The sequence below is a fragment of the Oryzias latipes genome, chromosome 11 (genome assembly GCF_053564925.1).
Source record: "Oryzias latipes strain Hd-rR chromosome 11, Olatipes_Hd-rR_3.1".
Classification (NCBI taxonomy): Eukaryota; Metazoa; Chordata; class Actinopteri; order Beloniformes; family Adrianichthyidae; genus Oryzias; species Oryzias latipes.
This window is the reverse complement of record NC_136247.1, coordinates 6,148,307-6,174,108: the sequence shown is the minus strand read 5'-3', so window position 1 is coordinate 6,174,108 and position 25,802 is coordinate 6,148,307. Positions and strand designations below refer to the sequence as shown.

General features: G+C 37.7%; 2 protein-coding genes across 9 annotated transcripts; one reads left to right on the top strand and one right to left on the bottom strand.

The window, feature by feature from the left end:
* The first annotated feature begins 1,533 nt into the window (after nucleotides 1-1,533).
* On the top strand, nucleotides 1,534-16,092 carry tmem64 (transmembrane protein 64). Of its 2 annotated transcripts, none has more exons than XM_011481274.4 (3): nucleotides 1,534-2,989; nucleotides 11,628-11,783; nucleotides 13,679-16,092. In XM_011481274.4, exons 1-3 carry the CDS (start codon nucleotides 2,279-2,281, stop codon nucleotides 13,868-13,870), a joined length of 1,059 nt encoding a protein of 352 aa, XP_011479576.1. In that variant the 5' UTR covers nucleotides 1,534-2,278; the 3' UTR covers nucleotides 13,871-16,092. The 2 variants fall into 2 exon arrangements, with proteins under 2 accessions (XP_011479576.1, XP_078810716.1); XM_078954590.1 differs by lacking the exon at nucleotides 13,679-16,092 and adding an exon at nucleotides 11,895-12,394 and having other exon boundaries at nucleotides 1,577-2,989.
* A 4,555-nt stretch (nucleotides 16,093-20,647) lies between these two features.
* On the bottom strand, nucleotides 20,648-25,538 carry tdp2b (tyrosyl-DNA phosphodiesterase 2b). 7 transcript variants are annotated; one of them, XM_004074229.5, is made up of 7 exons: nucleotides 24,985-25,538; nucleotides 23,806-23,924; nucleotides 23,553-23,702; nucleotides 23,327-23,418; nucleotides 21,504-21,622; nucleotides 21,195-21,365; nucleotides 20,648-21,122 (listed from the first exon to the last, which is right to left on the bottom strand). In XM_004074229.5, exons 1-7 carry the CDS (start codon nucleotides 25,129-25,131, stop codon nucleotides 20,841-20,843), a joined length of 1,080 nt encoding a protein of 359 aa, XP_004074277.1. In that variant the 5' UTR covers nucleotides 25,132-25,538; the 3' UTR covers nucleotides 20,648-20,840. The 7 variants fall into 7 exon arrangements, with proteins under 7 accessions (XP_004074277.1, XP_011479578.1, XP_011479579.1 ...); XM_011481276.4 differs by having other exon boundaries at nucleotides 21,504-21,625; nucleotides 23,297-23,418; nucleotides 24,985-25,537; XM_011481277.4 differs by having other exon boundaries at nucleotides 21,504-21,625; nucleotides 24,985-25,537.
* Between the last annotated feature and the right edge of the window lie 264 nt (nucleotides 25,539-25,802).

The window sequence follows — 25,802 nt, the reverse complement described above, 5'->3', positions numbered from 1 at the left end:
CATAATATGCAAACAAATAAACAAAGTAGGTAATGGTACATCTTTAAAACAATTCCCTTTTATTTTTCAAATACTTATTTTGCTTTATTTTTTGTTTAACTTTTACTTAACCAGCTAGGTAAGATAAGATATCATCAGATTAGAAGATATCATTCTACCCTTTTAAAATATTGGGGTTAGTGTGTTTGTTTACAATGAATGAATGAATGAATGAATGAATGAATGAATGAATGAATGAATGAATGAATGAATGAATGAATGAATGAGGCTTTATTTATATAGCACTTTACAACTCCTTCAGGGTACCAAAGTGCTTTACAATAAAAGGAATATCGAAGAAAGTTCAAAACTGGGAAAATTAAGAACAAAATTAAAAAACAGCATAAAATTACAAAAAGCAGTCAGCAATAAAATGCATATACAATAAATAAGAATACAATAAAACACATGAAAGAAAATTAAAATGTCACCAACTACTGAGCTCAAAAACCCATTCTAAAAAGATACGTTTTTAATTGACGTTTAAAGCTGTTAAGGTCAGATAACATGCACAGTTCTGTAGGATTGGTATTCCAGTACTGAGGGCCGGCCATTTAAAAAGCATGATCACCACAGTGTTTCTGTCAAGACCTGGGCACATCAAGGCAATATTGATAATCTTTTTAAACTACCTGTTATTAATTGCATTATATTCTGATTGTTATTTTTCAAAACTTGTACTTTACCCATTACACAAAGAATTTGCAAGTCTACTGCTTAGACTATTGTTTTACCTAATGACATGCAAAGCGGTAAAAATGCGGTTGCTTTAAGCCCTTTTATTTCGCCAGCATCTGTAAAAGTATTTTTAATGGTCACAACATAACCAATAAACACGTTTTGTTTAAGTTGTTCACGACACTAACCTTGAAGGTGAAGAAAAAAAGTGATTGGTGAACAACGGAATGATAAACAACATTTTAAAGTTTTTTTTTTGTTTGCAAATGGTATGGCGTAGTTGGAAAAAGTATAATTGTGAAATGAAAAATATATTAAACAACAGGGCAAGAAGTTTTTCTTTAAAGAATGGAAAATTACATTGTACCATCTGAGTTTAGTTCTAAAAAAACAAATTCAGGAAGTTTCTCTAAATGATCTTAAGATTTAAATGAAAAAACCTAAACAACAGAATTTTGAAAAGTGTTCCAGAAAAACACGTGTTAAACTATATTTTCTAAAATCAATTTATCGTTTTATTCTATTTTTTCCCCTTAGGATAAACAAGGTTAGGGAAATTGTGCCTTAAAATGTAAATAGCTTATATGTTATAAAATTCTCATAATGTAAAACCGAGAGATGTTTTTTCTGATTAAATGTAACAAAATGATTTTTGTTCCTCCAATAAATATTGTTAAATATATTGAATGCACTATTTTGGTTTGACTGCTTATGTGGCGGCTTATACACATATGTAAACACCTCAAACAAGCGCATCTTGTTTGAAATTCTCGCAAAGTCTCGCGATGACAGAACGCAGTTCTCTCATTGGTCCAAAGAGTCAAGGCTCTCATGTGGGCTGAGATTACTTGGCATTCTGGGACACAAACAGTGGACGATATGAATAGCTTCAGCATCACAGTTAACAGCACCGACAGCCGTCGTGGAAAAACCCTGACTACGCGAACAGCAGTTAGCAAGTAGCGGGAGGACTAACGGAGTCTTTCTTGTGTCCTTTTTGACTCTTTTTTGTTGAGGTGTCCGACTGAAGCGGTGCCGAAAATCAGTGACGGGTGTTGAGTGAAATGCAGTGTTGGACTTTATCCGTGCAGCGGGTTGGTTAGCTTACCTCAGGAGTAAGTTAGCATTGCAGTGACTTTTGTTGGTATTTATTTGGATTGAAACGCTGATGAAACAAAACAAAAAATTGCGCTGCGCACTCTGGGCTTCACATCTGTTTATCCATTCATCTTAATGACGAAAACTCCAAAAATGGCGAATATCAGAGAAAGCCGCAAAACTTGTACTTTTAATTTGCTGAATTGGCGTGATTGTCAGCTGGTGTACCCGAGATAAGCGTTTCCTTATCGAGCAGTTAGAATAATGGCCAAGAAGAGTGGCTTAATTGACTGCTGGAGCCATCCTTTTAAAAGTTTTTGGTAATTTAAGCTCAACTATTTCAGAAATGGACTTTCTCTGGATGCGCAGATCATCTGGAATAATCTAGCATCACCACTATCCCCAAGTCGGACAGGTCATTTAAGCCCTTCTGCTGCTCCCCACAGAGTGTTGGAGGGCTAATATGTCACTGTCAGGGGCCACAACTGTGCAGCTGTTCACCAAGCTTGCAAGGCATGCAGTGGGCAAAATGCAGATTCAGCTGAACCGCTGGCTCCAGAGGACTGCCACGGATGAATGTGACAAAATCGACATCCTAATATGCAGCACCTTCGATGAAAGAGCTGTGGGCACAGGGAAGCTTAATGAAGACCAAGAGGTCCTCGCTGACACAGCGGGGGTGACCTTCACCAGCACTGGAGAATTCAGACATCCATGCTGCATCACCACCTTCTGCTTCAAGAGCGCCCTGCTGGCCTGCATCCTGACCGCCCTGTGCTTTTCTTCTGTAGCACTTGTGCGGCAATACCTCAAGGACCTTCTGCTCTGGGTGGAGAGCTTGGACAGCTTCGTGGGAGCCATGCTGTTCATAGTTGGGTTGATTGTTGTGTCATTTCCGTGTGGATGGGGATACATTGTCCTTAACGTGGCAGCAGGTTATCTTTATGGCTTCGTGCTGGGCATGGGACTCGTTATGGTGGGAGTTTTAATCGGGACGTTCGTGGCACACCTGGTGTGTAAGCGGCTATTGACTGACTGGGTGCTGAAGAAAGTTGGAAACAGTGAACAGCTCAGTGCCGTCATACGAGTGGTGGAAGGAGGAAGTGGACTCAAAATCGTGGCCTTAGCAAGACTCACCCCCATCCCATTTGGGCTCCAAAATGCAGTTTTCTCTGTGAGTATTCAAACCTTTTGTCAGATTATCTAACTTAGTTTCAGTATAAACCTTTTGGAAATTACTTTAACTTATTCTTGTAAAGGTGATGAGAACCAATTCCCATTTTCTTTCTAAAGAGGAAAATGATGTGGGATAAACCACAGACCAAGTGGTCCACAGAACACATTTCTGATGTTTTTTGTGTTAGAGTGATGTCACCATGGATTCTTATTGGACACTACTTTACTTTCTTGTCAAAAATGACAGATTTATGTATAATTTAAAGACGTCAAAATGAACTCAAAGGAAATTGAAAATAGCCAGAGGACGGTCAGTAGCAGTTGCCACTATTTAAAATGTGAAAAACACATTTTCCCCCTACCTCAATACTCAAAGCACAACACTGCTGAAAAAATGATATAGAATAGTCGTTTCTGGCTGATATGGTGGGACAAAACTATGAAATGGACCATTGCTTTTAGAGTAAACCTCTTTATTTGGTGTGTTTTTTGATATTTGACTATGCATTAACTGTTTAAGAAAAAAAAGCAGCCAACACACTCCTTTTCTCTGCACTTGTACACATAACCTTAGGCCTTGACCTTCATCTGTTACATGAATAATTGATGCCTGTAGGTTACCCTTCTCAGTAAAAAAACAAAACGCTGATACCTTTAAGTGGTAAAAAGCCCATGGGATCTGTTTCCGTATCATACAATTTCAACTGAAAGGTCGGTCAGTTTGGAAAATACTAAGACATTTTTAACAAAGTTATTAATGAAAGTAGATTTAAGGATGAACACGGAGATTCTCTGGTAATACATTTAAAGATGTACAGAAGGCTAAATGAAAGTCCTACTCTGATCATCTTTTGATCTATTGTAACATCGTTCCCAGTGATCTTTTAGTCGTGATTATGCAGTTTTTAGGCTAAATAAATAAAAATCCTGTGTTGTTTTTTGACAAAGTTTATGCGAAGTTGCAGTAGTTCGTCAGAAATGTTTGATTTGTGGGCAGGACTGATAGCACTGAGTGAGCCTGTTTTCTTTTCCCATGATCCCTTTGTTTACACTCTGTCCTGCTAGCTTACAGCCCCTCACACCCCAACTTAATAAAACAGGTGCAAATAAAAATGGTGGGCAATATCAGAGCTATTCAGCCGTACAGTTTTGAGTCAGACGCCAACTCAGACGAGGAAAACAAAGACTTGCACGGACCAAGTTGTCTGCAAGTGGATTCATCGGAATGGAGTGGAGCAGGGAGCTTGACATGCCATTATAGGTCACACCTACAAGTATTTTTTCAACGGGATTTTTTTCATCTGCTCCTGATTCACATCAATTTGAATAGAGAAGTGCTCAGAAATGTAATTTTAGTCTTTCTTCATAAATGTCCTCTGTCAAAAATGTATGAATAAGAATATGTCAAAAACACCATTTTCATCAGAGTGGGTCTTTAGGAAGAAATGGAATAAGCAGCAAGTGTACTAGCTGTCAGCAATGAGTGCAACGTGGAGAAGCTTGAAAGGCATTTATAACTTGCAGGATGATGAAGATGAAGCACAGGCCTGAGGCAGGAAGAAAAGACATTGAGGCAAGCGTGCTTCTCAAGCGCAGTAATTTTCTCATGTAGGACTAATAGTGGGCCCGATTTACTTGGATGTTTCTCGTTTGCATGGGGATGGCTCTGTTTGCTGTGGCTTTGACACCTCGTTAAAAGCTTTCCTCACAGCTCTAGCAATTAAAAAAAAAAAAGGACCTCAACTTGATTTTGCTGAAGGCTTGACTATTAGTGATTAGTTATTGAGGTCATTTCTTGTGATTTGATTAAAGTTCTTGCTGAAATTGACATTTCGTTTTCATTTAGCTAAACCAAGTAAAACAATTTTTATGGTTTTTAACGTAACGTTGTGGATTTTTATCTTCGTTGCATAAATATGTATAGACTTTGTTTAGAAGGCCCCTGAACTTCTCAAGATAGTCCTTTTTTTTACATATCTTTCTTTGGTGATATTTGAGAGGCTTCTTAGGTTTGATAGTTTTTTTGGGCTAGGATATAACCGTTCAGTAGTAAGCTAAATGTAGAACTGCTTGTAGAGATCCGCAGGTCTGGTTCCAAACAGTTTGCACTGCATTTAGATGGAAGTGACATCATAATATACCAAGAATTCTCATTGTTTTGTCTAATTCCACATTATAGTTATCAGATTATCTGTTAATGGGCTGTTGTGGAAAAAGGAAACTTCACAAATCCAGATATCCAGCAGCTGTCTTTCTCTTGCCTGACTGGCTTGAACTATATCAGATTTTCATGGTTTCGTGCTTTAGCCTCAGATGGTTGCGACACAATATATTTGCGTCCAAAGGTTGAAGCGCCCTTGTCACGCCGGGATCACCTGTAAAGCTGCAGCTGCTGTATTCTCAGCGCTTGCTTCCACGCTCCACCCTGTACAGGTGATAGTGAGGCGATAAAGTACCATGTAAAAAAAACAAAAAACATGTTTTTACAGTCAATTTACAGCACGGTTGGGAAAAACTGCAGATTTTAAGGAAAATATATCTGAAGAAACTGGATGTTCTTACTACAAGTGTACTTTAAAGCATGTTTTTGATTCCCAGTTAGAGTTGTTAAATGTCACTGCAGAGCCTTTTCACCTGGGAGTTAAGCCAGTGCTACTAGAAGAAGGTTAATAACGTGAACCGATCGCTCTCCCTGCCTCCCTGGCATCTTTTTTTTGTCTTCCTTAGTACAGAGGTTTTTTTTAAGGCACTGCTCAGGTTCCCACTGTACAGCTTATAATTCACCTCAGCAGGAAAGTCATTACTAAGTGGAGCTGAGATTGTATCTTATCACATCCTTCACAATAAAAGTAACCATGAGTGGCTACTTTAGGCTCATTCAAGCCCAGGTTGAAATATCTTGTGTGCTTTGTCCTTGGTAGGCACTTTTTGTAGGTGAGGCTACATTTCTCCTCAACCCCTCCCCTGGTCATTTCTGCTGAAGTGAGAAGGTAGAAGGTAACCTAAAACAGCACAAAGATGCAGCAGTTGGCAAAAGGACAGGACATCTGTGGAAAATATGCTCATAATCAGCAGTGTCTGTCTGTGTGTTCTCATACAGTTGCACCAGTTTATTCTGCCGGCTGCTTCAGGCAAAATAGACTGATTTCTGGAATAAAACAATAAAAAATAAATCAAAAGCTAAAATAAAAGGATAAAAGACACTAAAACAACTTTTAATTATTACTGCCCTGTTTTTTTTTACAACACTAATGTGAAAAAGAACAAAATCAGCTTTATACGTTTAAAATTATCTTTAGAAAAGAAATTAATCTAAAAACTAATTTTTATCATATTTATACGTATTTTTTTAACCCCACTCTAATTAAATCATGATTTTGATCTTGTGGCATTTTCCCCATGATTTAAGGACATATCTAAAGAAAATTCAGATTAAAGTAGCATTACTGAGTATTTCTTTCTTTAAATCGTTGATCAGGAGCAAATGAAAAAAATGCTGTTGCAAAAAGCTTGGAAGTGTGACGCACAAGTTACTACGTCAAGCTACAAGCTCCCTTCTCCGCTCCATTCTGATGCATCCGCTTGTAGACAAATAGATGCAGGTACGTCTTTGTTTTCCTCGTCTGAACTGCAACTGGATCAAAACTGTATGGCTGGATAGCTCCAGTTTTGCTCGCCATTTTCGTTGCACTGCTAATTTCGGTTGGGGTTGTGGGGGCTGTAAGCTAGCAGGAAGCAGGACAGAGTGTAAACAGAGGGATGATGGAACTCGGAGGTGAATTTCTGATGAACTCCTGTGGCTTTACACCTGTGTTGTTTTCTATGCTCTGAAACAATACAGGCTTTCTAAAATGTATGCTAAAAAACGGCATAAGCATAGTTAAAAGACCACTGGGAACGCTTTTACAATGAATCAAAAGATGAATGTAACTATCTTGATTGTATTCTATTTGTCAAATGCCCTGAACGGTAACCACGTGTGAACATGACATTGATTCAAGTAAATGAAACAGATCAAGGTATATATTTACAAAGTATGCATGTTCTTAAAACAAAAAAAGAAGCAATATTATATTAAAGCAGATAAGGATTGCTGTCCTGTTTCTGAACTCAAAGTGAGCCTTCTTTATAAATTAAATCAAATTGGACGGGGTTCTCTAATTACTTTGTGTCTGCTTGATTCGATGTACGTAGTTGGAGGTTCAGGGAGAATTCTTTGCAGCTTTAAAAATACCAGCGATCAGCCCTTCCCTGGTCAAATGCAGTTCAGCTGCATGCACCAGATGCCAGGAACTTCCCAATTGTCAGTCTTTGACTGAGTGGGAGAGGCATGTTTTCATTCTTTTGCACTTTTCAAGAATGTTTCCATAAGCTTTTCATGTTAGCACACTGCCGATTCACATACTTGCAAAAATGCTTTCTGTCTTTAGAAATGTTATTTAGATCCTCAAAACAACACATGCAGAAGTGTTATCTCGCACGCACACACAAACACACACATTTACAGACAAACTCCAGTTACCTCAGCCTTTTGACAAAAATACTCCATCTGATCAACCAATCAGCATCTTTCTTCTGTCTATAGCCAATCTACCCTAACACCGCACATGGCGCCATTTATCCTTTCCTTCTGTCCTCTTTGCTAAAAAGTAGCCCCACAGCATGATGTTTCCACCCCCATGCTTTACAATGGGTATGGTGTTTGTATTAGCAACTTAGCATTCTTCCCCCTCTAAACACGGCAAGTGGCGTTTATACCAAAGAGTTCCATTTTGGTTCCATCTGACCGCATGACCTTCTCCCAGTCGACCTCTGGATCATCCAGATGGTCCCTGGTAAACTGTTGACGGGTTGCCTCTGGACATGTTCTGGCTTAAGAAGGGGGACATTTTTAGCACCGAGCCCATATCCCCAGACGACCTTCAAGAACTCCTGCAGCAGATCTTCTTGTCTGCATGAACTATTAAACATTATAGCAATTTTAGGAAGGAATATCTCCATGGTAAATAGACTCTTATTTTCAATAGTTTGTTCACATTGTAAACCACACATTTGAAATCAACAATTTGTGTTAAAACAAATGTTGTTGTTGTTTTTTTTGTTGTTGTTGTTTTTGTTCTGCACAAAAAGCAACTTGGTGCATATTGAGGAAAAACTGATTCAGTTAAATAAGAAAAACTAAGACTTGAGGAGATCTAGGTGACATTTTTGTCATCTTAAAAGCAGATTTCAAGTTTATAATCGGCATCTCCATCTAAGTTTTCACTCCTATTTTAAATTTTTGAATCTTTTCCTTTTTTTATTATATCAGTTTATAGTCAATTGGATATGTAGATTAGACTTGTAAGGCTGCACGGTGGTGCAGTGGTTAGCGCTCTTGCCTCACATCAAGAAGGCCTCCGGTTCAAGTCCCGGCTGGGGGACCTGAAACAGAATATCAATGGGGGACCTTTCTGTGTGGAGTTAGCATGTTCTCCCCGTGTATGCGTGGGTTCTCTCCGGGGTCTCCGGCTTCCTCCCACCGTCCAAAAACATGCTTCATAGGTTAATTGGTCACTCTAAATTGTCCATAGGTGTGAGTGTGAATGGCTGTGTGTTTGTGGACATTGTACCCTGTGACAGACTGGCGACCTGTCCAGGGTGTCCCCTGCCTTCGCCCACAAGTGGCCGGGATAGGCTCCGGCAGCCCCGTGACCCCGAAAGGGAAAACCGTCAAGAAAATGAATGAAAAAAAAAAAAGATTAGACTTGAATGGATCTGATTTGTCTTTGTAAAAAGCATAGTTCTTCTCTCCTGCCATGGTGACTAGAAGCAAATTTTAAATAGAATATTAATCTAACGCTGTAAAGTAAATGTCAGTGATATTCCCTTCATAAAAAAATGTAATTTATTGTGAACCGAAGATGAGATTCAATTTTTGTCTATCTTGATTTTCATTTTTTTTTTTACTAAGGTAACAAAAAAGTAAAAAAATCAAAATATGATTATTTTTCTTTCCATTAATACATTGTAAATGGTTTGTCTGCAGGTACAGCAGGTCCAATTGTAAAATAGAAAAAAAAAAGTTAAGAATCATTTGGAATAAAATAAAAAAATGTAAAATGTACAGTTTTGCATGCATGTTGAAGGACCTACAACATCTGCCTGGATGCACACCTTTCAAATGTTCAATTCACCGCTGTCGTTATGGCGTGTTGTTCATGATAGACCGACGAAAAGTAATTCCAATTTAGTAACATACTAAACTACAGGAATTGAAGGTAAGGTCCATTTAGATTCTTCCGTATGTCATCTTGCAGGTGGATTGGCTAGAGAGAAGCTGCACACTGATTGGCCACTGGCATGAGAAAACGTGCTGATTGGTTAATCAGTTTAGATGCAACATTTGTCAAAAATCTCAGGCTGTTGCCTTAGTTTGTCTCTGTACATCAGTCTGTGAGCGCTAGTAGAGAATGCACATGCATGCGCTGCGTTCAATCTTTTTAAACATTCTGGATATTTTGAAGCCACAAATCTTTTTCACAAAAAAACTGGTATTGCAAAAGCACAAGCATAGTCTGCAAGTTTAGTTTGTTTTTGCTTTTTTCAACAAAAGCACACATTTTACTTTCAGATGCAAAACTATTGACATGTATGGACATAATATTATAATTACAAAGTACTTTTGAGAGACTATAACTTTATTTAATAGCCCATTTGCATTTGTAGACAGTTGTCATAACAGTTTGGTAGATGGTGTCAATTCAGGATTTGGCTGTGTGATCCAGCCTATGCATCTTCAAGCCCTGATGATGACACGCTGTGTACACTGTGCCAAGGTCACATCTGCATGAAGCATAGCATAGCCAGGCTGTAACTTATGTCATTGTTTAATCGACATAATGACAGCGACATGGACACTTATTTATATTTGTGTGACTCTGCCAATAAATGGAATGAGACAGTGCAGGATGAGTCCTGATGCGCCACGCTTCAGGCTGGTTAGGTAGGATGGTTACTAGAAGCTACAGACGTCACTAAAGTGGGTGGTCTGATCAAGACAGATCCACTCCCGGTACATTTTAAGCGCACTGGATTGAGTTCCAAATAGCTGCAACAACTCCATCTCTACCAATAAACATGGATTGAATGTTGGTTGCATTTGACAGCTTTTGCCTATTTCATGATACAAAAAAGAGGTCAGAGGTGAATGGAATGCAGTCAAACAACAATTCCCGGATTTGTGTTTCAGGAATTGCTCTTTGCTTTTGGCCTTGAAGAGAATTAACCTTCAGGTTACCATAGATAGTTGACTTATAATTATAATAATGTATAATAAATACATATTTTTTGGCTTATACAATTACTTTTAAATAGTGTTTTTGTTTGTAAATATTTCTTTGTTTTTATGAAAACTCGTTAAAAAAATAATACAAGACCTCTAAAAAAAAAAAAACAGGAAAATTTAAACAGGACTTGGACAAGACTGACCTGATGAATATAAAGCTATGTCACCCATTTGTTTGTAGTTTTTTTTTCACTTTAATCCCCTCTGCATCCCTTTCCCATAATTCCATTCTACCCCAAAAGTTTTATTAGTTTTTTTTAAGAGGAGCACAGTTTACAGGTTAAGAATTTACTATAAAAAATGTAAGGATTCCAAATGTATTTATATTCAAAATTAATCATTTTCAACATTAGCTCAATTTTCCTGGCCGGTAAAAAATACAGATTTACTAACATGTGGCTGTGGATTTGTGCCAGTCCTCGGTTGATTCAATTGGATTCACACATTTACAATTTCATTACAGATCAATTTCTTTGTCAATTTTCATTTATTTTAATACTTGTTTGGTTATAAAAAAAATGGTTGTTACATAACTAATGATTCAAATATTACAAAGGTGTAACATTAATTGAAAAAACATGAATTATTTTATCCAGAAAAAAAGAAAAATTGTTTTGTAGATTTGATCATTCTGTCCTTCAGCAGACCTGGACTGCAAGGAGCATCTTGTTCTTGAAATTCCTCTTTCTCACTTCACCTTTGAGCAAAAATGTGACCCCCTCCACATGCTCAAAAATTCACCAAAATTTGCAAACACCCAGTACCAGAAGATACAATTTTTGGCATAATCAATAACCTCCCCCAAAAGATTACTACATCACCACTGGAAAAACTGTCAAAAGCATAAACGTGGCCATACAACACTGCTCGTGGTCTTTAATTTGATACTACATTTCTCTGAAAACGTTTACACTAAAATTGAATAGAAGACGGGAAGGTTTGTATTTATTTATTTTATTTTATTTATTTATTTATTTATTTGGAGCCCCATTAGCTTCCACAAAGTGGTCGCTAGTCTTCCTGGGGTCCATACGCAAAAATTACATACATTATACCAATTTCACAAAACCCAAAACTGATTTCACAAAATACAGAGACTAATTCATCATATTTACCTTAAAAGCTTCACATGTTAAAATAAGTTAAAACAATTTCATTTTTTACCAGCATATCAACACATAGCAACATAACATCAACAATAATACATTTCATAACAGCAAATCAGCAATAATCAGCAAAGATGTATTTAAATATATAGTGGAATGAAATGAAAGTTTAAACCAGCAACTGTTTCCATTTTCATGTCCAGATCACAGATGTGTCCTTGCCAAACTACCTGGTGGCCTCGTCCGTAGGCCTTCTGCCCACACAGCTTCTTAACTCCTACCTGGGAACCACACTTCGCACCATGGAGGACGTCATTGCTGAGCAGAGCATCAGTGGGTACTTTGTGTTTAGCCTGCAGGTGAGTTGATGGAGCTGCCACACAAAGTTCTCGTCCCTTTTCATACATCAAAGAGGTTTTATTGGCAAAAGAAACACAAGAAGGTTCTGTTTGAAGCAAGAAACCTTATAGTTTACATCAGGGGCCGGCAACCTCTACCACTCAGAGCCACTTGGACCAGTTTCCCGCAGGAATAAAAACAGCCACAACACCCTTTGGAAAACCAGGTGAACGGCATCATTTCACTCGGTTTTTAAAGTTCCTGCAGAGATGATCTTTTTAACCTTTTTCTCTTGTATCCTGTCATTAAATGGGTTCTGTTGAGAATTATTTCCTGAAAGGCAACAAACAACTTTTTTTCCTCATCTGGATCAGGCTGTTTTTCTAGAAAATGTCAACATTTAGATTTTTTAAAAAGCTAATATGCAGCCAGTTAGTTTTGTTTTTTAAATTATTTTTCAGAACCTTTTTTGTTTACTGCTTGATGACAGCAGTCGCCAGTACAGGGGAGCCGCTCCAGGGACGAGCAGATCGCCTGGTTCCGACCTGCTCACAAAAATACAACAGCTGGTCAACAGACGACCCGGAGAGGTTCTGCAGGATGAGGCTGTCATTCACTTCTCATTGAACATGTACCGTCACGCTCCCTCCACGTGCTCACGCTGCTCTCTTCCTTCTGCCCGGTCACACATCCTGACGGTGTTAAAGGCACCACGACAATCTTAGAACATGATAGTTATTTTGCAAAACCACAGAGATCCGCACCACATGGATGAAAGAGCCGCATGTGCCTCCGGACCTGCAGTTTGCCGACCCCTGTTTTACAGCTAAGCCTTGTCTGTAGATCTTTGTTAATCATTTTTAGATGGAAACGCACCAAACACTGAGTATACAGTAAAAGTAAATAATAAACTACCATGGAAAATCTCTGAAATTTTGTTGATTTTACAGATACAAGTTCTTGCAAATGTTCCAATGTTCACGTATGTTTTCACCAAATGTCCTACTCAGATGTTTGCTGTCACATTTGCGGCTGAAGGTTCATAGGAACTGAAATAGAAATGCAGTCTTTGTATTGACACAGCCGTGGCATCCTCTGACGCACAGACATGACACAACCGGTTGCTCATTTCCAAGAATTGGAAAACACTGCTGTTGCTTATTCAAAGAATTCTTAAATGTTCCAATGAAAGCTAAAAAATTCATGCAAAACAGACCCACGGTATATATTTCATACCGGGGAGCAGCTGAGGTCTAAATATTTAAAGAGAAGTGACTCATGAGGCATCAATAACAGCATCAGTGTTGAATCTTCTGTATTTCTTTTTTTATCGCAGACTACTTAGAATTTCTACAAACCACAACTTTGACAAAGCAAATAACTTGGAATCATTTTTAAATGTGTTTTGTTTGGTTGATGGTGACAATAGAGCTGCTTCTGCAGTTTTCTTCTTGTTTTTTTCAAAAAGTTCAAAAAGGGTCACAGATAAAACTGTGTTCTATTATGTTAATCCTTTTTTTTTACTTTGTTTATCTGAATTGTTGATTTAGCTTTTTAACCTAGAAGTAGCACTGGGTATCAATTGAAAATGTATGACTCTTATGTTGATATTGATACTTTGCAAAAGACATGATCTCAGAAACTTTGGTTTTGTTTCAAGTTTTAAATCTTTTTTCAGGGTCATCTCTTAAACCAGTGTACAAGAAAACAAACGCGAGAGGAACACAGTGTACACAATTTGACTACGGTTCATTCAGGGCTGGGTCATTTGGTTTGTGTGGTTAGCTGCAGTTGAACCCGATGACAAAGCGCTCCTTTAATACTCAGTGGGGTTGAAGAAATTTGGTTGGTGCGTAAAAAATATAGAACTTTTCTTGTCCTTAACTTTCATTTGAATATGGATATGTGTTCTCAGATCCTCATCAGCATCGGCCTGATGTTCTACGTGGTGCACCGCGCTCAGGTGGAGCTCAACGCAGCCATCGCTGCCTGTCAGATGGAGCTGAAGTCCTCACAAATGAACGGCTCCTCCACCAACCACAGCAGCTTCACCTACTGCAGCAAAAGGACGACAGCCGCCAACAACAACTGCATCAATGTGGTGTGACCTTGAGTGACAGGACTTGAGTCCACGTTCCTGGTCTCCGACTTGTTAGACTGCAACAACAAAGGGAAGCCGGTGTCTTTTGCTCATGCCGGTAGTGTGGTCTATCATTTTCCTGGTGTATTCTTTCCTCCGCGTGTGTGTGTGGGGGGGTGTTAGCCTTCTGACAGTGTTTTTGTTTTGTAGTTTTAAAGATCGAGGACCATGCGCCTTTGACCAAGCGGTGCTGAAGGAAATGCTGTTTGTTAACAAGAGAGCCGTTCTTTTCTTTTTCAGTCGAGGTACAGGGAAATGACGGCGCTCAGAACTCAGAGGGGTCCAACACATCTGCCTGCTGTTGTTATGAATGTGCAATCCAGATCTTTTTCAAAAGCACCAAGGAATAAATGTTCTGTTTGTGTCAGTAAAAACACCAGCCTATGCACCTTAATTCATGCATCTTATTTTGTTTTGGTTCAGATTCATTTGATGCTTGTTCTTTTTTTTTTTTTTTTTAAGTGTCTTGTTTTAGGACCAAGTTCCCTGAAGATTATGTGACTTCTACTGGACCGCCCATCTTTGCTTTGAGCTGCTGAAAAAGTGGATTTCAAACATGAAATAAAAAAAATTCTGCCAAGTATCTAAAAGCAGCGTGATCAGCACTAGTGCTGCAGAAGAAACAAGATGTCACATTAGAATTCTGTTTTTTTGCAGCCGTTTTTACTATAACTTGACTGTTTTCATGTGGTTATCAGGTAACTCATCAAAGGTAATGACATTATTCAATTTATTTAAATTCTGATCATTTAGTGCAATAGATTTTAACAAAGTGACATGAATGTTATCCAGTGCTGAAACCAAACCAATCAGAGATGCTCTCATGTGTACAAAAAGTCAATATTTTATGTTCTATTTTTATGTGCCATAGGTTCATAGGAATATGAATTGGTTCTTTTATCATTTCCTCATTGATGACAACTCATTTGAGCTGTTTTTGTTGTTTGCACCGTCCATTTTAACACAAATATGATTTATTTTTGAAAAACCTGGATAAATGAAACTTTGTACGGAGGTTGGCTTGTCAAACACAGAGTTTTAGAAGCTGACAATCAAACTCGATGTGGACAATATATACGAATGTGACATTATTGTTTCTTGTTTTTGCATTTATTGATGCTGCTCCTCAGTCTATCTCTTGTTGAGGAATAATAAGGGCTCCCATACAGAAAATTCACCTTTCTAACCGTGTAAATCCGTTTCCCCATGTTCTGCATAATTGTCCTAACATTTCATTTTGTCTTACCTTGAAATACGTTGTTTGTTTATTCCCTCCTCCCCGATTAACTTAGCAATAATGTTTGACAGTCAAAAGCAAAAAAGCTATGAAAAAAATATATATATATGTGTAAAATTCTTAGGAAGTTGTTGCTCATTCACCGTGTGGAAGGATTTCTTTGTGTTACAGTGTTAAACCTGCCTTTTACCTCCTGCTGCCTCTGACTTACATGTTTGCCTCTGCCGTCGAAAGACGTGTGGACATTAAATGCAACGTTCTCACTTTTCCAGCTTTTCTGTTTAGAGTCCCAGAACACAGTCAGCCTTAAGTTGCAAAAACGTCCTCATCATTTTCTGATTTCCACCTCAAAGGATTTCACGATAAAAGCATAGATGCAAATACTTATGGCTGATCTAGTGTAAGAAATTTGGGTTTTTTTTACCCCCACCTTTTCGATGTGTAGAAACCTGTTTCTGATGTCCGTACAAATGTCACCTCAGAGGGACCGTTCCACACCAAACTTGTGTGAGGAGTCTGCTCAGAAGTTTACGTTTATTGCAAAAATCCAGTGCATGTCAGCCCTCTGGACTTCCCTCATACCATTTTAGTTTCTCAGCTGGGATTTCAAAAACTTTGAGTTCATGAGAAAATCTGTGATTTGTAACAAGCTTTGGTTCTTCCGACGTGGGCTCAACTTTACTTAGATATAGTTATGCAAAAACTGATTCCTTATGGGAGTATGTTTCATAGACGGAGACTTGACTGCGGCTGTTGTAGAACAGCCTCATGCTTAGGTCACTTTTGAAGCTGTGAAACACAATACTTCCCTAATTGTATCAAGTGCATTACACACATATACTGTATTTTGTAATACAGAGAATTTTACAGTGTATAAATGGAATTTATCACTGTATAATGCTTGTTCATGTTATTTATGAAAGATGGAATAAAACTTCTCTGAATTTGTTAATTTGTTGACCTCTGCTTTATACATTTGTCTTGGAAACGTTCATTAAACTAAATTATTACGGTTCTTTCAGAGGCCAAAAAAGGTTTTGACAAAGTGTTGAAACGCTAGAGCTGTCGATAAAGGTTTTCAACATTTCCTGCTTTTTGTTGAGCTGCCAAAGTGACTCACTCATTTAAGGGTTCACTGTGGAGATGCAGCTAAAGGGGATTTCTCATTAAAAAAAAAAAAAAGTCCTAAATCAGCCATTTGAAGTGCTAACATTTTTTTCTGGTTAGATTATGAAATGTGTTTGATTTTCTCTTAACTATTACTATTACATGTTTCTGTGTTTTTGCTCTTTGTTTTAACATTATTTCAATTACAAAACCTTTTTTTCAGGTAAGTTTATCATTTCCAAAAATACAAATTTTCCATGTTTTTAAAAGGGTTTAACTGTTAACTCCTGAATTTATTTCTAGAAAAAGAAAATCCCCTTGTGTTTACACTTGTGTTTTTGCTTTGAAGTAGATGCTAAATTAAGGTAATTTTGGAGCAGAAGATGTTTGACACAAATTTGCATCAAGGAGTTCATTCTCCAATAGATATTTGGACTGTAAAGTCAGATATAGTCGATTTTTGAGGTGAAAAACAGATGGATGTGTCCTAGATGAGCAGCCTTTTTAGGCCTTGGCTTGGACTAGGTATCTGTAAAGTGTGAGGTGAGTGGTTTTCTTGTTGTTCAGACAGGCTCAGCTTGTGGACTTCATAACTACATAGAGTAAAAAAGCAGCCCACAGCCATGTGCTGAAGTCTCAACCACAGCAAAAACACAAAGATGGCACGAGATCTCAGCCAGAATTCATCCATCCAACAAAAGAGCAGACTTCTCTTGCGTTTTATCACTCCATCTGTCACAGCTACAGCAAGGACTCAAGTGCTGCTGTTCTTCCCACGAGTCGCCGGTCTTTTCCAGGCCGAGGTCAGATACGTGTCAGATCCATCAAAGCGCAAACCTCCTCCCGGAGGCCCCCGACCCCCCAGGAGCACACCAGTATGTCCGCACCGAAATCCAAGAACATTCATTCTGACGGGCTGCAAATGAAAGCCCTGCAGTTCCCACTGAGGGCCACACTCCCAAAATACATCAGTGAGGCTGATGCTCCTCGTGGCACACAGAGGGGAATTATGAGAAGAAGCCAAATGTGGTGAGAGGATTTCAGAGTACACCCATGCACCCTGTCTGAACGGAACTTATGGCATGAACGTTCTTGCATTTGCAGGAGGAGGAAGGCATTTATAGGTCCTTGTGGCTAAAGAATCCTGCTTCAGCCCCAGAGGGATAAATCAGAGGAAACCTGTCTTAACCCAGACAGCTCTTATACAATCTGTTCCTCCTCACCTCTACACTACACTCTGTCAGTGCAGCAGGGATTATTTTAACTAATTCTTAACAAAGTTATTTGATACCATTGTAGGGCTCATGCAAACTTATAACACTGCTGTGGTTGCAGTGTTTTCATAACAACACACATTTATCCATATATGCTCTAAAAAAAGAGTTGTGATAGATGTATATTTGAATTTAGGCAAAACACTTGTTGTGCTGCATTTGTATTGACTGTTTTTTCCCTCATTTTTTATTAAGATGTAACTTAAGTTTTTATTGAAGGCTTTTCAGAAATGACTAAAACTCATTTTAACCTGGAAACCTTAATTTTCATGCAATGTTCCCAAAATAACTATTTTTGCAACCAGGCTGAGCTATTTCTCCCTTTATGCTTCATAGAAAATGCAAATAGAAGACAATGAAGTTATTTAAAATGTTTATTATTTAACCCATTGACACTTATTGATGCAAATATGCATGGAACCACTTCGGCTCTAAAATTACCTTCATTTAGCATCTAAATGAAAACAAAAACATGTAAGGGATTTTTTTTTTTTTAAAGGTGGAGTCTTGCTGGTTTTTAACCAAAACTTTAATTAGCTAAAGGTCTTAACCAAAACCAGAGAACATCCTCTACCTCACAGTTGACAGTTTTTCATGTTTTAAAGTCAAGTAAATATTTATATCTGGTGTATTATTTTATCATTTGTATTTACCACAATGATACTTAATGTAGTGTGGAACATATTGAACTTTGTACAAATATTTTTATAGAATCATAACCTCATTCATAGCTTTTTTTCCCCTCATGAGTACAAAATAAAGACAATTGCATTTAAAATAACTTCCTTAACCCTTGTGCTATCCTAGGCACTTTACCATTGAGAGTTGGGTCATCTAGACCCACTAGACAGTGCTCTGAATCTTTTTTCTTCAATGATTTGTGGTCTTCACTGGTGTCCATGGATTACATGAAATCTTTCCACCTTTATCATGGTAGGGAGAACACGTCAATGTAAAGGTGGGGTCATCTAGACCCCATAGGATAGCACAAGGGTTAAAGTGTTGCCAAGACACCACATAAGACCATCCTTTATGTTTCATGTGATTAAAAACTACTAGTTTCTTTTTAATTTTGGAAATTTGGGTAATATTAATAAAATAAGACAAAAACATCTTCTGTCCACATTCAGACAACACATAATTTTAAAGGGAGAGCACATGCTTTGGTTGAACAGTTTTGCTTCATGTGTCCTCACTTACCAGGAGCCGGGGAGGCCTTTAGGGACACGAGGTCTGCTCTGCTGAATCCCGCTTCCAGGAAGGAGTCACATCTTTGTGTCCTCTCCTGAGGTCAGTTCTCCTTGCCTGACTCCAAACTGTGCCTTCGGCTCACAGAAGCAGCATGAAAACACATTCTCTGCTCTGAATTATGTTTTCCCAAGAGAATAAAATATATTTCTTATTCAGAATCTGGATCTTGTTGGTACAGGAGATTAAAATGTTGAAAATGTATAGTTTGAGTTTTGTTTAACGTAAACTGGGTTTCAAACAAACTGTTTGGGGGAAATTGTTGCTATATGTTGAAATGGTTTAATTAAAAAGGCTTCAACATGCATGTAACAGTCATAAATCTCATTTATTGTTTTACAGTTTGAAGCGGAGATTCAACTCTTTACTGCTCTCTAGCGGCACCACGGCAGCATTACAACTACGAGGCGTCTTGTTTTTCCGTTTTCAAGATTCAAATTCAAAGATTCAAAGGGGTTTATTGTCATATGCACAGTTGGTAAACGGATTTCCCTGTACAATGAGATGCTTCCTTTGCAGTCTGCTACGAATGCCAAAAAGGTTAAATTAAATTAAATTAAATAAAGATAGGGTATATAGGGTACAGGATATCTGAAAATTAACACACATCAGTAAATGACTAAACCTATATACAAATCGGATGTTGTGCAAATTCAGCTGAGAGTAACTGTGCAAAAGAGAATTACGTGAGCCAACGGTGTGATACACATGAATGTTGAATATTAATGCGTAAGAACAGTAATGATGAACAATGAGGATGTGCTAAGGTATGCAGAACCTACAAAACTTTTAAGGTCTTTGTATATTTTAAATTGTGAAGCACCTTGTGACTTCTGTTCTGTGAAAGGTGCTATATAAATAAAATGTAGTTACTTTCAAGTTTGTAATGTTACATTAACTTACTACAGAAGATAACCTTGTCTATATAAAAATGTGAAAATATGCTTTGTTTAAATCAGTGGTTTGAACAGAGAGGTCAGCGGAGAAGAGTTCCTTTTGAAGTTCTCTCTGTGCTTTCATGTTCACACTTTAGTTCAACTGTTACTCACATTTCATTCAAAGCTTAGATTCAGGTTTTAGCTTTCCTAAGGTCGTCGTCACTTCAGTTTGTTGCTTGTAATCATCACAACTGCTTCCTGTTTGTTTTGCTTGTTTCTAATGTTTCTTCCAAAGTCTGGCTTCTTTCTGATTGATTCTCTGGTATTGTTTCAGGATTTATCTTCTTTTCCCATTAGGTTTCTGCCATCAACCCCATGCAGGGTTTAATAAATGTGCCACAGAGAGAATAAAGGCATAGCCAGTGCACCTTACCTGGTTTGTGTCTAACAGAGCCACAACACAGATGAATATAGTTACAAACCTTTCAAAATATACCTACACATTAACCAATATTAAGTCATTCTTTCACAAAGAAATTGTACCTGTGAAGTCATTGGGGTTTAATTTAACTGTAAAAGGATTAAGACTTCCTGCCATCCGTGACTTGTTTGATATATTTGTTCTGCTCATCCATGGATGAGCTGAAGAAAGGATGAGCAGCTCAACAGATGTAACCCTTGTACTATCCTAGGCACTTTGACATTGGGAGTGGGGTCATCTAGACCCACTAGACAGTGCTCTGAACCTTTTCTCTTCAATGATTTGTGATCTTCACTGGTGTCCATGGATTACATGAAATCTTTCCACCTTTGTCATGGTAGGGAGAACATGTCAGTGTAAGGGTGGGGTCATAGGGTAGCACATGGGTTACACTGACCAAAGGTGGAATTTTAATTCGAAACGTCTAACTTTTTCATACAATAAAAAAACAAAAAACAGTGCTCTTTTTTTGAAGATCAATTCAGCCCAAGTGAAGGTTAAGTGGTTTGAAACAATGAATTTTAAGTCAGTCCATATGTATTTATTGGCAATTAAGAGAAAGACATTTTTCAAAATTTAAAATATAAATTTATCAGAACTTACAGGCAATAAACTTCAAAAGGAGGTAAAAACATCTTTTAAGCAAAATTGTACACCAAACTTAATTTGTCAGTCTGCAAAATACTTCAAAAGGAAAAAACAAAATGAGCATCTACCCAACAGTGAAGCTGCAATAAATCCCCCAGTGGTCACTTGTGTAGCGGCCACAGTCGAGCTTCTCCAGCCCCACCAGCGCCATGTGATCAGGACACAGCTGTGGGACTCCTTCTTTAGTTGCGGGACGGAGGTAAATGCGATCGAAGCGGCAGCGGCTGACGAATGGAACAGTCTTGTTGCTGTTGGCTTTGGTGTCCCAAGTATAGCGGCAGTGTTCCTGCTTGCCAAGTTTCTCCCACACGTCACAGACACCAGACGGCAGGCCCACTTTGACCACCTGACAGAGCAAGAGTTATATGAGGTTTAACATGAATGCTGTCTAGATTACATGTTTAGAGTCAGGCTGCACCTCAGTGTCCCTCAGATTTGTGTCTCCTCCAAAAAGTACAGTGACATCATCCGGGGCATCTTTCACCCTCTGCATGACCATGCGCAGTTGTTTCATGCGCTCTTCTGCATGGCCCTTACAGCTTTCGAGGTGGGACGTCATCAAACACAGCTTATGGCCTTTGAAAATCACCTGGTTGGTGAGAAAAGACATTCTGAAAATCTATAATGACTAGTGAGAACATCACTTTATGTAAGGCCACCTAAGTCTGACACTGGAACTCGAAGAATCACCAAGTTTTTCTCTTTGAACCCGTAAAGTTGGACAAACCTGTGCTACCAGCAGGTTCCTCATCATCTGGGTTGTGGGGTAAGTTACAATCTCGCTCTCTAAGAATTTAACTCGGGACTTCCTCAGCATCATCCCCGTGAAGTAAGCCTCTTCGCCACCTGCTCCAAAGAAATTGACCCAAAAGAAAGATTTTAAATTTAAGCTCCTGCATCAAATTAATGATAAACATTGATGCTGCAGGAGTAGAACTTTAACCCTTGTGTTATCTTAGATGACCCCACCTTACATTGACGTGTTTTCCCTACCATGACAAAGGTGGATAAAGGTGGAAAGATTTCATGTAATCCATGGACACCAGTGAAGTTCACAAATCATTGAAGAAAAAGGGTTCCGCGCACTGTCTAGTGGGTCTAGATGACCCAACTCCCAATGTTAAAGTGCCTATAGCACAAGGGTTACAGGATATTTACGACAGAATTATGATTACTCGCCTAACTCTTACTAATGTGCTGAGCTAGACGCATTTTGGACTTTTGGGAAAACCGTGTTTTTCCTGTGCTGCTATTGTTTACTCTAATAAACATCCATGCTTCCTTACTAATAAGATCGAATTAAACTTTATTTATAAAGCACTTTTCACACGCTAATTACACATAGGTAGATAAAATATCTTTCAAGATTTAAAAAAAACAAACTAAGAAAATATCACTTTTAAAATACATTGAAAAAAATAACTAATGTTAAAAAATTCCTTCACTTGCATGATCTTTAGAGTCTAGATTGTGCGAAAAAATGACATATAGATAAGAATATGAATAGAAATCTCAACCTGTAAAGCCCACTACATCAAAGAATTGACAGAAAATTCAATTTTGGGGAATTTCTTTAGACCTTTTGATGAAATCAACAAAAAAAACTGCAATATCATGTTTTTAATGAGATACGCATCATATTAATTTTGATATTTTCAGTAATTTAGTACGTTTTTTGCACACAACAATGCTAGTTTAAGATGCAAAAATATTGACAAGTATTTAATACAAAAAAACATGTTATTTAGCCACCGTCTTGAATTTGATCCACTTATTTTTAACATGGTGTAACTGTATTATAAAGAATTAATTATCGCCACATTTTTCAGTCTTTCATATTACACATAAATAATAATGACTTATTTTCACCATAAGGTTCTGAAAATGACCTTTTCTCACTAAAAGTGTTTTGATATTTCATGGAAGCAGCCATTTAGAAATGAGCAGGAAAAGCCATTCCTGCTCATTTCACTAATGTCTAGAATGATAATCCACTACAGGGCAGAAAACATTGACCAAGTCATATACAACGGATTTTCAAAAAAAGGTTGTATGAATCATGCAAATGAGATGGGGGTCCCTAAAATGCTTGTAACAAAGATGTTTTTTGCAACCATATGCAGTTATAGAGACTAAAAATAAAAAAAGGCTGAAAATAAAAAGTTATATTTATATTATTTAAAAAGCTTGTTGGTTTTAACTCACACTTTTAGCAACAAACAACCAACAACAAACACTACCTGTTCTCTATGTCTTAAACTCAAGACATCGACCACATGTCTTGAGTTTATGATGATGACATTTTTTTATACTATTAGTATTCATTACGTTTAAAACAATACTGTTGTGTTGCAAGCTAAATTGTATCTGTAATTAAATGTTAATTATTTGTGCAGTTCTCTGCTTTAGTTTAATCACGCAAGCCAGTGCCCAAAATCTAAAATGCCTAATTGATATACTTTATTATTCCTAATATTGCATAAAACATAACGTATGTACAGTGTGTGTTTTTGCAAGTACCATTAAAAAGCTTTTCCAGACATGCTTTACCTTCAATAACAAGGTAGCTAACAGCCCGCTTTTTCAGGTATTGAACATAAGGTGGAATGAGCTCCTGTAGGAACACCACATCAGGAGTGTATCTGCATGACAAGAACAACACCCGTCAGTAAAATGTCTATTAACTCAAACACTTTGTGCGATCAGGAACCTCCAACTTTACAAGTAAATTATTTAAAAAAGAGAATTTTTAAAAAAGTGTTAATTATGACCATACAAGACTAAATAGGAGCAAAGGCCTCTGGCTCGCTCGCCAAGGTTGTCCGTGTCAAGTCCGTCCACATTCCAGGAGATCAGAGACAGTTTTTTCTCATCATCTTCTGCTGATTTACATGAAGTGGCAGGACTGTCTCCAGTCAAGTCTATGCTAAAGGTTTTTCCAGAGAGACATGACAGATGGGAAGCAAAAGCAGAAAGAGTCATTTAACAACACAAAATTCCATTGACCTATACAGTGAAGACAGACTTACCAGTCGGCTGATGGTTGCTCCTCTGTTTTCTGTTTTTTAGGTGTGGGGTTACTGTCATCTTCAAAATCTTCTGCAAACACTCTCTCCATATCTGCCTCAAAGAAGGAGTTCAAAGCTCTCTGTAGAAAAAGGAAGGAGACAAGTAAGCATCTGTTGTTCCCGGCTAAAGGGCAGAGGCGAATAGAATAAGTAAAAAATTAATATACGTAAGAGTAGCTTTACTTCATAGTATTTACTCGTGTATTAATTAAAATATAACCAACCATAGAATACTACAGGTTGATAAAACATGAAGGGATGAGTTAAAACTGTTAATATTAGGCAAAAGAAAAAAAAGAAAAAAATTCTTGTGTTTCTATGTTGTTTTTTTATTAACTGTATAAAAAACGGAACTTCTCCTTGCTTACACAGTTTTTAGTAACGACAAAGCCCTAATTTATGCAACAACAAAAAAAAGGAAAAGAAAAAATGTTGGATTTTGCCAATAAAATTATTATTCAACATGTGTTGGCCAACGTCCAAACTGCAATCTGTTTTCCCCTATACTGACTCTCTAGCAATAAGTCTCCTATTTTGAGTTAACAAAGACTTTTTTTTGTTAAATAGATGTTTTTTTAAACCTGGCACACCTTCCTGCTGATTTTCAAGCACTTTAAACAGCAATTTTTAGGTCTCTGATATTCTCATGTACCTTTTGACTTCCAATTGACAGTTTTCTTCCAGACATGATATTTCATCATCATGCTCCTATAATTAAGCCGTAGCTGTTTTGACAAACTTTATGTCTGCAGAAACTACTACAACTTGGAAAGACATAGTAAATTGTTAGTAAAAATGTTCCAAAATCACGCGCTGTCATTTACTAAATGAAAAAAGTCATTTCAAGCTGAGTTGGAGAAGTGATTTTCTCATAATAAGTCAGCCTTGGAACAGTTTTAAATATGGTAAAGTAAAAATACTTTTGAACTAATTTCATACAATGAAAAAATAATTAAACGCAACTCTTTACCTTGCACCTTTTTGCAAAAGACGTTTATAATTTTCCCTTTGACATTTTTCTTTAATAATTGACTTTGCGTTGTTTAGTTCAGAGTTAATTTGCTAACGAGCGACAGCCGCGCGTGCTCCAGCTGTGCTAATGATGAATAAGGGCTCGCGACATGATGCGTGCCTCTGTACCTGCATCTCCCAGTCATTCTCGGCCAAATAGCACTGCGCTACCGCGCTGTCAGTCCCAGTTATTGTAGCAAACTCATCACACAGACGTGTCCTTTGGGTTTCCACATCAGTATCAGGCTGTTTATCTGAATAAGACGTAGAAGCCATTGTAGATCCGGTTACCAGGCTGAAGTTAGTGTACGGTCTTTCAGCTTCCGCTTTGGGGGTTAAAGGAAATTTGATCTATCAAAAAATAGATTGCATGGAGAGAAAAAAAAAACTGTATGTAGTTAGCCTGATCCTGTGAAAAACCTATGCTGCATGATTAAGCTTAAGGCTAAAAAAAAAACCCAGAAAAACACAGTTTCTAGACACTGTTTGATTATTTGTAAAATAAATTCCTTAATGATTTTTTTTTCTTAGTCACTGTTCTTCGTACAATGACCACTACACTATCTTGTATTTCTAAAATAAAATAAAAAGGACTCCAGTTTTAGCCTCGTAATTTGAATGGACTGCAGTCCATACTGCCTGTTGTCGTTCCAGTAGAGTGTAGCGGCGAAAAGCTTCCCCAGAAACAAATACCCATGCTTCCATCCGCACATTACACCAAAACTGTGGAGTAGAGTGGTCATTTAATTTATGAAAACAGCAAGTATCTTTAGATAGGTTACTGTGGTAAAAATTTTATTTTCACAACGTGAAAAGCTTTTTGTAATGGTAACTAAAGTGTGAGGATGTAGGAATCAAAAACATCTAAACATTCTGTTAATAGACCATTTTTCCCTATTTGTTTTATGGATATATTCATGTTAATTTAACCGTTTTCCTGTTTGTTC